An 11,057-nucleotide genomic window follows, 5' to 3' on the forward strand; every position below is an offset into this window, starting at 1 on the left:
TGATGAGTTAAGAGGCTAGCTCTCCGGGCTAAGTTAAGAGGAGAGCTACTGTACCAATCCTATTTGGAGCGTAAACTGCTCAGAGGTCTGCTTCTAGTTATGACATTGCATAACCCAGTAGAATCAAGTCTCCACCTGCCACACAAACACACACGCATACATTAACAAGTATACATACAGAGGACAAGGTAATGGTGTCAAACAGGTCAGTACAGCATGAACAACCCTTCCTGGCATCCATCTATATTCCAGATGTTTACCACCAGACAGACCACCTGAAAAAGCCCTCACTCTCCTCCCTTCATCTTTCCATCAGCTCTGACCTGATCTGACTGTCATACCCTCATCCCTCCACTCTACCGCACAATCCACTCTCAAACACACACACAAATACAAACCATTTTCTCAAACGCACACACAAACACACTTTTAACACACCCATTCAAACACACAGACCAAACACACACTCACTTACACACACACACACACACACACACTCCACCCACCCTCTCAAATTCACAGACACTTCACCCACCCTTCGTAAATGCATACACACACACACACACACACACACACACACACAGATCCAGTGGTGGAGCAGGTGATTCTAGTATGCTGGTCTGAATCTAGGCCTTCACTAGAGGATTACTGCTCCTCTTCCCTACCTCTCCCTGCACTCCTTAAACTGTTCTCCCTGCTGAGCCCGTAATAGGCAACTTAATCCAACAACAAGGAAGGTTAACAGTACACACCCACACACATGCCCACAGTTTGAGGCGAAAAATTAATCAAACAGAATCTTCTCCTCTCCTGAGACATCCTGTCACTGCACATGACACGACAACAGGCTTCTGGAGCTAAGTCTTCTGAATCGACAAGTAATAACAACCGGCTCCTGACTCTAGTTACAGAGCACGAATACTGCCTGGCTTGTCACCAACACTCATAAACACGATCATCTTAGCTATTACAGTGATCAAGCTGTTCTCCCAACCAGAATAGGAGTCTACATCTTAACATTAGCTCCTATCTGTCCCAACCACCAGCAATGTTACTCACATAGTCAGGAAACATAATGCACCCAGGCAGAAGCTGTATATAGTGAAGTCCTTGAGCTTCAACCGGCCCCAGTTCTGACTGCCACGGTCAGATTGCCGTGAGAGTGTAAGAGAGAGAGGGAGTTTGTGTGTGCTAGCTGCGTCTCTGTTAGTGGTAATGAAGAAGAGCGTTAGCCAAACGGCCTCCTCCTCTAAGATGGCTGCAAATAATCTGGACACAGGATGAGAGGAAGGAGGGAGGGGAGGAGAGGAGGAAGGCCAAGGATAGAACGCAAAGCCTCCATAATCACCTGTGATCTGAGTGGGTCACAGCTAGAGAGGAGGGAGGGAGTGAGGCTTGAAGGTGCAATAGGTGTAGAGCATCGTGCACGGGGCAGCTCAGAGAGAGGAGAGCTGCAAAAGCTGAAAACACATGGAGAACTCCACCGTCTGCCCCTGTCTGAGCTTCAGGGAAGACAGGAGGCCTGAGGAAGGCTGCAGTAGCTCCACTGGCCATGGTTAAAGCCTAGTGTCATGTGACTTTATAACATCCTTTGACTTGATGGTTTCAGTCTCGTTAGTTTCATTGTGTCCACCTGTGTCTTGGTTGGTTCTGTGTATTTAGGTTCCTGTTTTGTGTCCAGTCTTGGTCTTGTCACCCATTGTCAGTGTGAGAACCCTGTTGTTTTCCCGTTTTTGAGAATAAACCCCTTTGTTTGACGCCATGTTTGCCGACTCTTGCATTTGGGTCCTACCCCACCTCTCGCCGTGACAGTACCACTTGCCCTAACATATAATAGCCCTGATGCCTTAAAATATAGGTTAATAACCTATTTTATAACGTAATGACAGGTGGTATGAATTTATACAAGCCAAAGAGTTAATATAGTTTCATCTCTCTTTCTGTCTCTTTCTCCAGCTCACTGTAATTGATAGCAATGCAAACAGTCCAGTAATAACCCCAGTCATAACCCCAGTCATAACCCCAGTAATAACCCCAGTCATAACCACAGTCATAACCCCAGTCATAACCCCAGTCATAACCCCTCCGTAGTGGAGCAGTGGCGGCTGCTGGTCTTTCAAAGAGGGGAAGCTCATTTCCTACATCCTAAAAATGTTTTATTTATTTGGCTATTCACTGGCTAGTTCACCCCTACGACACTAACCTAACCTACTGAATGAATGAACGAACGATCTAACAAAACAATATTAATCAAGGAGGAAATGTGGAAATTAGGTTAAACTGAAACAAGGAACGTGGTGTATAATTGTATGAAATGTATGATGAAAATTGGTTAGCAATTTCACCAAGCAAATACCAAGAAATAGGTTGCTGCAGCTTCGGTGACTTTTTTTTAGTACAAAATTACTGTCAATCAAAAGGAGATGCAGTCTTTCGACAGACCCTCCAATCATCACGCGGAAGCTCAGCGTCCAGGCCAGCCCACTCCTCCATTCAACCCCAGAGACGCTGAGCGTCCAGGGCGGGACATAATCTCAGCATTCATCCAATGACCGTATAGTTTCGAAGCACTGAAAAAAACTGTTAAAAGCAGCCCCATTGAAGTCCATGGAAGCTGAGCTTCAACAGGGAAATGCACTGTGACGCTGCGGGAACGTATGAGAAGGAAATCAGTCAGTCGACTTGCTAATATATGTAGCTGATTCTGAAAGAACTCGTCTTCGATATGAACGTGTTCTAACGCATTTAAAATGTTAACACAATAGTAAATATTTGACCATTAATTTTTTGACATTTTAGGGGACGCTGAGCTTCCCTTGCAGTCTTAAAGAAATCGCCACTGAAGTGGAGGGGTTATGACTGGGGTTATTACCCAGTCGAGGTGTCCTGAGGATATGGACAGTACAGTACACCTGATCATTGGACCTGCCAGGTGAAAAGCTCTATTTTGATTGCATGGCTGTTAGAGATTAACTTCTTAGAAGTGAGAGCACAGCCTGGACTGTGACACACACACACACACACATACACACACACACAGTGCAGTGATTAGAAAATTACAGATTATCCAGTTGGAGAAGGGCAGTCCTAGAAAGATTACAAAATGACAGACATACAAACAAACACAAACACACACACTGGCTCTGTGAAGGGTCTAACCAGTAGTCTGCATCAGGGGCTCGCTAGCTGGACCTGATATGCAATATGGATGGGGGAGAGTGAGGGAGAGAAAAAGAAAGAGATAAGTGAGGGACAGAGAGAGAGAGAGAGGCTGAGAGAAAGAGAGAGGCTGAGAGAGAGAGAGGCTGAGAGGTTGATTGAGCCCCCTGGTGGCTGGAGCTGGTGCTGCGTGTATGAAAGACCAGGTGACGCTGAGGAGTACTAACCCACCTTCTTCTCAAGCCTTGTCACCTGACAAACAGAACACGTGGTAAAACATGTCCTTCAACCCAGATCCTGGGGGAGCTACATCTGGTGTGGTGCTTCTCAGAGAGCTGCCTGATCTGATGTCATGAAGGTTAGGACACTGTGCGTCTACACAAGGATTGTGAACAGCCAAACCGAGCAACATGAAAATTATCAGAATCAGAATCAGAACAGAAAATTAGGATGTTTAATTCCATCACTTGCCAACATCTACCTAACAGAACTTCCAGTCTGGACCTGAAGGAAGCCCCCTAGCTTGGAGTACAGTAGTGGAGAACCGGGCAGGAAGAGAGTTGGGGTCAGCTATTGAGATATTTACATGCAAAGGAAAAAATCTAAAAGATTCTCACATTACGACATAAAAAGTACAGGGATGCAATGGTGTATGTTCTACCAGCTTTGGGAGCAGACACATGCTCCACTAGTTACGAGACAGGACTTCAGAGAGATGAGGGAGACAGACAGAGAGAGAGACAGAGAGAGAGAGAGAGAGAGAGAGAGAGAGAGAGAGAGAGAGAGAGAGAGAGAGAGAGAGAGAGAGAGAGAGAGAGAGAGAAGAAGGGAGAAAGAAATGTGTAGGTGGGTCCCTGGGCACTCTAGGCACTAAGAAATAAAGGAGTATGACAGCCTTTCGATTTCCTATTATGACAGAAACTAGACAGCCAAACCTCCCAATGGAGGCCTCAGAAGACCACTGAGAAGTGAAACACAGGGAGGTTTACGGGTACAGACTCCAGTGACTATATATCAGAGCAGTTATACTGCTCTGTTGCTCCTTCATCTGCATCTAAAATCATGTAAGGTACTAAAAATAGGTGTCCCCTCTTCCCACTCTGCCTTGCTGTCTCTCGGACCCTCATCACTTAAACTGAGCCGTGACTCACCAAATTCAGAGATCTTACATGTAAACAACTGGACCAGGGCCTGGTTTTAACACACACACAAACACACTCACGCACACACACACCTTGCAGCACCCCACTTATCTATCTCCCAAAGCTCTGGTAACATAGCAGGTTGTTCAGCACAGCTTACCGTAATTGAAGCATTTCCCGGCAAAACACCACCTTCTAATCTCCAGAAATTTCCATCGGGATTATTTAAAAATATATATGTTTAATCCTGATGAGAGGTGTGTATTCCAGACCCCTAGCCCACCTCAGTCCTTCAATAGGTATATTAGTGCTCCAGCTAGAATCCTTGAACCGCACACGCGATTAACTAATTTCTGGGTCAGTTATCCGAGAGAGCGTGGGGACAGCCTATCTGCTCCTTGATATCTTTCAATTAATGTTAAGAACAAAACCGGGAATTGTCCGTTACATTGTTCTCATCGCTCGTTTCATTTCTCAAACTAATTATTATCCACTCGCTTGTGGAAGAGAGGAGACGTGGGGGAGGAAGAGGGGGATTCGTGAGAAAGAGGATTAGCCTAGACATGCCTGAGCCATCTGTGTTGATAGGGAATTAACAAAATCTACTGTGCCTTACTGCAGACGCACACACTCAGGGTCAGACTTTACAAACAGGCAATTTAGGTCATTTTTATTACAAACCGTGCGTGTGTAGGCTTAATGTTTTATTGTCTTAGCCTATTATAGCCTACAATAGATCTTCCACGTGAGAGAAATTCTCAACTCACACTATGTTGATGTAGGGATGGCGGATTAATTATTACAGCAAATAGGCCAACAAGTAATTTTTGTACCGTATTCTGTACCAGGCTTTTGAAAAGTCTGAAGCTGACGTCACCAGTCACACCTGTCACTTGCACTTTGGTTACCCCTAGCAACGAAAGCTCCCCTGGCCCCACGTAGAAAGCCCTGGACAACTGCAATGGCTGCCTTATCAGAGTCTGAAATGGGAAATATAACGATACTTCAGGTATCTGAATAACGGAGATGAGTACAGTAGGAAAGAATGTAAAAGTGGTCAAGATATAGGTAATAAAACGTCAAATACCTCAGGAGCAGAGTTAGCTAAAAGGGGAATAACTTAGAACGGGCAACACAACACACAGTAGAGCTAGCTCATTAGCCTACTAGTACGACAATGCAGCGGCGTATACAATTAGCACACTTGGGCAGGATTATAACCGTGAAAATCCGCAACGTAAACTTGAACTGGCAGACTATCCGACGGTGAGTTTGCGTGTTTTCCCACGTGACTCTGACTGATCAAGCAACAAGTTAACCGACTTAACAAACTACAGACATCAAACAGCTTGAATCATTGTGTTTTCTTTACAAAAATCTATTAAATATTAGCATACTCTCATGGCGCCAGCAATCAAAAAGCAAACCGGTGTCTTACCGTATGTGGCCCTGCAACCCGGCAGTCCGCCCATCAATCGCAGACTAGTGCATTTCGCACAGCCATGCTCACGAGTCTGCGCTCCACACATTCCACATATACTTATGATAACATGATGTTTTCATTTGATAAAAACACTGAAACATTGCATTAATAACGATATCATTGGCCGTTCAACGTATGAATACAAAGACAAATAGGTAAAGTAGCCTATTAGTATGAGGGGACGTTTAGGAAATAATTCAGACTGTCCTTACACAAACATATGAAACACACATTCACATATGAAACGTTCACACATATTCATACTACTGTAACTCAAACCCTTTATTTTATAATTATCTCCTACAGACCCTTATATCTTCAAACATTACGTGTAATTGATGATGATGTTTGTGTTGTAATGGATCAGAGAGAAGAGGGCCTCTTTCGGCTAAGCCGCCACTTCTCATGGACGGAGTTCTCGGGTGACGAGACTCAGGTGCTTGCCCATCAGCAGTTTGTTTATGAAACCACCATGTTTGCTGCCGGGAGAGGTCTCTGCTGGTCTGAGGTGACATCAGTGGCCAGAATGTCCAAAGACATCTTCCCTGAGCTCAAAGGTCAGTTTCGGAAGAGCCATGCAGCAAGTGGTTCCTTACAAGGTTAAAACCTATCTACAGTACAAGTCTTGTATTATTTCACACTGCACAGTCTGGGTGCAATGCACTGCATCTAACTCACTAATTGATTTAAGACTGACAAATGAGGTCACATTTGGGAGCCAATCTTTTTTTGTCTACAGATTTGGACCCATCTAGAATAGTGTCCCTGATCAGGGGAAGGTTGTTGGAATATTTTCCCCGTCTCAACGCCTTCCATCACGCAACACTTTTCCACTTCCTCTCTGAAACCTGCGTCACTAGGCAACGGCTAATACAGGCTGTGGTGGGCGGAGCTGGCAACCTGTCAGTCGTTCAGAAACAGCTGGAGGTCCAGGTACCCCCCCTACCCTTACCCCTAAATCAGGTAGGGTGTACTCTAAACGGTTATTCTCTGTAAAGAAAGTGTTCATTCATTCAAGTGTATTCATTTGTTTTTCATATTTCTAATTAACTACCTGCTTTAACTACTAATTGCCAAGTACCCAACTACCTACCTTCTACAGTAGCCTACCTAACCTCCTTCCTAGTACATCATTATCTAACCACATCCCCAGTACTTAACTAGTCTCCTTCTACCTCCCTACATTCCTAGTGTCTAACTACTGTCTTCCTAACTACCAGGGCACCAATGTGGATTATTGGGAGCGCAAGCGTGCACATTCACTTCTGGCCGCCATCGAGAAACTGAAGGAAGAGGAGCTGGAGCATCTTAGAAAGGGGTCAGAGGTCATTCTGGAAGAGCTGGACATCCCTCAGGAGGGGAAACTGGACAAAGATGTAAATACACACACACACACCTCCCTGCTGTCAGTGAGCTTACTGCTGCCCTTTTAGAGTACCCCTGAAGTGGTGCTGTGCTGCCGCATAAACCTGCTGTGTTGTCTCTCCAGGCTGTGATGGAGCTGGTGCGAAGTGCTGTGAGGGCCAGGGGAGAGCTGCTGCTGGGGAGACTGTTGACAGAAAGCAGCCTGGTCTATGACCTGCTGGAGCTCAAACTGCAACACACCACTCTAGCCACCAGGGGGATCCCACACACATGTCATGCTGCCGGCAGCGCTGGCCTCGCAGGCAGTGGGACTGGCCCTGCACACACAGCCAAGGCCAAGAAGAAGTGAGAGCTGGCTGGGAGTGGAGCAGGACCTGTTCTGTTGGAGGAAGACTGGGGGTCACATACTAGAGACAACATACTGACTAAAGCATAACACACTGTTCAATGATAGTGTTAATTTTCATATTATTTTAACCCCCCCTCCCAAAAAAATAAAAATAAATGCGTATTAACATTGATATGTGTGCAAGTACATTATGTCCATACCATTTAATGCCTTTTTGTTATAGATAGAAATAGAAACAAGTAAGCTACACAAATTCTAATATTTAATTTAAAAAAGTATATTTTGGTTTGACAAACAATTACATAAATAACTGCAGTACTTGTTTCAATTCAAGATCCATTCATTATTGGACTGTGGAGTGTCTAGCTTGCCCGATATTGGGTGAATACTGAAAGCTTTAGTATTATGGGATCCAAGAGATAAGTAGCATTTCAATACAATAATTTAACACTCAGAACTCCATAAGCTACATTCCGAACACACCAGAGAAGAAACTTAGCACTTGTTTCACAATTATACACTGTAACAACCTCCAACAACAAAAAACAGAATAAATAAGTTAAACATCAAAAAACAGAACAGACCTTCAAAAAAAACTTCCTTCAATCTATGGCTCTAGTATCATTACGATATATATATAACCTAAAACATACATTTACAGTAGTGTCCAAAATACTGAGACCACTAGTCAAGATATTTCTATATTGCAGTTGTTTTGAATGTTATTAAAATGTGTATCAGCGTCATTTTAAGGGGAAAAGTTGAGTCTTTGCCAAACTTTTCCTTAATATATTGGTATTTCCCCTTTTTGCTTTAATGACAGTGCGCATGGACTCCTGGGAAACCTGATGACCCATGCTGAGTGTATATTGTATATTATATTCAACCTATGTATGTCTAACACGTGCCATCCCAGATAAAATGCATCCTTCGGATAACATCAGTACAGCAAACTAGTGGACACTGACATCAGGCCACTACGGTTTAAGCACCAGTTACTATGGATACAGCACCCCGTAGCTGTGGTTACAGCACCCATAGCTTTGGTTATAAAAAGCATCCTCATGGTTCGTGGGAGTTGTGAGTACAACTGTACAGTACAGGACTACCTGGACGACTGTAAAATCACTGAAAAGGCAAGCAGAACTCGTCAGGAACGCCAGCCAGCTGCTGGGTATCTGACATGACGCCTTAACAGGAGTGTCTAAAAAAAAACTATGCTTGCAAATCTAGAAACAGAAATATTCGTCAATTCTAACATACTCAGAAACCAAGCCCGTGGGTTAGGCTATGTAAGCAAATTTATCGTAACAATAAAGTAGCTTATGTTTCTTTTAGAAAGAGATTTGGTTCTATTGTTTGTCTCGTGGCCCTTTGGGTTGAAACACACTTTACTCTATATCTGCGGCAACAACCAGGAAGTCCGTTTAAGGTCTGGGAGCGAGACCTGGGCCGGCCTTAGTAGGCGCGTGCCAGCCGGTTGCCAGGGGTGATGTGAGTGAGCATCGTCTGGACGAGTTCCGGAAGGTCGTATTCATGCTTCCAACCCCAGTCCCGCCGTGCCGCGCTGTCGTCAAACGCCATTGGCCAGCTGTCCGCTAGGGGTTGGGAGTGGAGAACGCTAGGTAAACATCTTTAAACTATGAAGCCTCGGATCTCGCGAGAACGGACACTGCACTAGCATTCACGGCCAACGGGCGCTGCACTATATCAGACAAATATAGGTATACCTAATGTAGGTAGAGTTACTGTAATTAGTATAGAAACAATGACATAACACCCCTCACATCCGGCACACCCCTCACCTATAGCCTGTCTGACAGGGTCCACGTTGTACGTGACCCTCAACTCGGGCAGCACCTTCTGCATCTCCACAGCCAGCTCGTGGGGAGTGAAGCTCATGGCGTTGATGTTGTAGGTGCGAGAGCCCAGGGCCTCGTCGGGGGCCTCCAGCACCTCCAGCGTGGCCCTCAGGCAGTCGTCGATGTACATCATGGGCAGCCTGGTGTCGCTGCGCAGGTTACACTCAAACCTGCCGCTCTTCACAGCCGCGTGGAAGATCTGGACAGCGTAATCTGGGAGGATGAGGAGGGGGGGGGTTACGGGAAAGAGTGAGGAAGAATGGCGGGTTATTACGTCGATAGTAAAGTGACTTTGGACTTAGGGAGAGACAGATGGAGGTTCCCTCATTTACGTAACAGAGGAGGGGTGTCAGTGTGTGGGGGGGGGGAGGTTGTGGCGAGGGTGGGATCTCACCCGTCGTGCCCCCACCAGGCTGGGAGTCAGCAGAGATGATCCCTGGGTATCTGAGACAACGGAAGTCCAGCCCATACCTGTGGTGGTAGTACTGACAGAGAAACCCGGGGGATCAAGTGGAGGTGTGTATGTGTATATTGTTTGGCTGATTGTGTGTGTGTGTCTTGTATGTTTGTGTTGTTAGTGTGTGTGTGTATTACCTCTCCCATCAGCTCAGCGTGGACTTTGGAGACACCATATATGGTGCGAGGTCTCTGCACACACAGCTCAGGGGTAGGGTCCCTAGGTGAGGAGGGCCCGAAGGCTCCGATAGTGCTGGGGACAAACACACGAAGACCATGTTCTGCTGATATGTCTAATATGTTATGGAAACCTACGGAAAGAGGGAAAGAGTTAGTGAGTGTGTGTGTGTGTGTGTGTGTGTGTGTATGTACTCCTCAGACACCCAATTCCACACCGTACCTGTGATGTTGACCTGTCTAGCCAGGCTTACGTTGTCCTCTCCCACAGCAGACAACACAGCAGAGTAGTGGACCAACCAGCTGATGTTGTTGTTAACCACAATCTCCCTCAGGTTCTTACAGTCCAGGATGTCAGAGTAGATAAACGGACCTGCGGAACGCAGTGCGTGTCCTAAGTCTGCACAGACTCACTGCATCGTTGGTACTCTTGAAGTCAGGAGGCATAATGTACATACCACTGTGGTAGACATCATTGGGCGGCATTCTGATGTCTGACAGAATCACATTGTTTTCCCCAAATCGTCTCCTAAAAGAACCAGAGGTATAAGAAAAATCGAAATGTCCCTCCATATTGCAACTTACAAATAAAGGTTGGGCAATTTTAGCGAATCAGAAGAGGTTATGCAAATTCCCTACCGCAGCATCTTGGCAAGCCCCACCCCCAGCTGGCCCAGCCCCCCTAGAACACACAGGGTAGAGTAATGTTGTCATGGACACCCCATCTAGCTGTTGCCATGGAAACCCTGCATGAAACCAGTGCTGGCAACCAAACTATCAGAGGATGCAGGGCAAGACTCTTGACAATACTCTTTATTGTTTTGATAATTTTTACAATAAACGATTGGAAATTTGCTTACCTGTTATGAGGACTTTGGGGTGTTCTTTCTCCGTTAATGACGAGGAGTGAATGCCAGCCACGGGACTGACTTGAGACAGGGGGGAAATGATGCTACGCACTGTTTTTAGCGGCCTGATGATGCTGTTCCTTGCCGGTAACGCACATCGTGACACACCACTCAACCCGGCCACAATCATCCTAGTACAAAATACATAACTAATGA

At 45.6% G+C, this 11,057-nt stretch overlaps 2 protein-coding genes across 2 annotated transcripts in view; one reads left to right on the top strand and one right to left on the bottom strand.

Annotated features, from left to right (window-relative positions):
* The first annotated feature begins 5,262 nt into the window (after positions 1–5,262).
* c22h8orf74 (chromosome 22 C8orf74 homolog) lies at positions 5,263–7,498 on the top strand. The gene is made up of 5 exons (XM_067259958.1): positions 5,263–5,310; positions 6,152–6,341; positions 6,524–6,747; positions 7,005–7,160; positions 7,274–7,498. The coding sequence occupies exons 1-5, from the start codon at positions 5,263–5,265 to the stop codon at positions 7,496–7,498; spliced, it is 843 nt and encodes a 280-aa protein (XP_067116059.1).
* Positions 7,499–7,712: 214 nt separating this feature from the next.
* Positions 7,713–11,057, bottom strand: part of LOC136966003 (L-threonine 3-dehydrogenase, mitochondrial-like) — a 3,912-nt gene continuing 567 nt past the window's right edge. Inside the window, exons 2-9 of the mRNA XM_067260339.1 lie at positions 10,854–11,032; positions 10,633–10,675; positions 10,452–10,522; positions 10,217–10,366; positions 9,955–10,127; positions 9,755–9,845; positions 9,304–9,573; positions 7,713–9,096 (exon numbers count right to left, since the gene is read on the bottom strand). Of these exons, the coding sequence (XP_067116440.1) occupies positions 8,957–9,096; positions 9,304–9,573; positions 9,755–9,845; positions 9,955–10,127; positions 10,217–10,366; positions 10,452–10,522; positions 10,633–10,675; positions 10,854–11,031 (1,116 nt within the window). The 5' untranslated portion in view covers position 11,032 and the 3' untranslated portion in view covers positions 7,713–8,956. The remainder of the gene's footprint in view (positions 9,097–9,303; positions 9,574–9,754; positions 9,846–9,954; positions 10,128–10,216; positions 10,367–10,451; positions 10,523–10,632; positions 10,676–10,853; positions 11,033–11,057) is intronic.

The sequence above is a fragment of the Osmerus mordax genome, chromosome 22 (genome assembly GCF_038355195.1).
Source record: "Osmerus mordax isolate fOsmMor3 chromosome 22, fOsmMor3.pri, whole genome shotgun sequence".
Classification (NCBI taxonomy): domain Eukaryota; kingdom Metazoa; phylum Chordata; class Actinopteri; order Osmeriformes; family Osmeridae; genus Osmerus; species Osmerus mordax.

Excerpts from the sequence above, each read along its gene's own strand:
- c22h8orf74 (XM_067259958.1), top strand. The coding sequence starts at position 5,263 with ATGGCTGCCTTATCAGAGTCTGAAATGGGAAATATAACGATACTTCAG. Across the intron at positions 5,311-6,151 it reads GAAATATAACGATACTTCAG|AGAGAAGAGGGCCTCTTTCG; the intron begins GTATCTGAATAA and ends GTAATGGATCAG. Across the intron at positions 6,342-6,523 it reads CATCTTCCCTGAGCTCAAAG|ATTTGGACCCATCTAGAATA; the intron begins GTCAGTTTCGGA and ends TTTTGTCTACAG.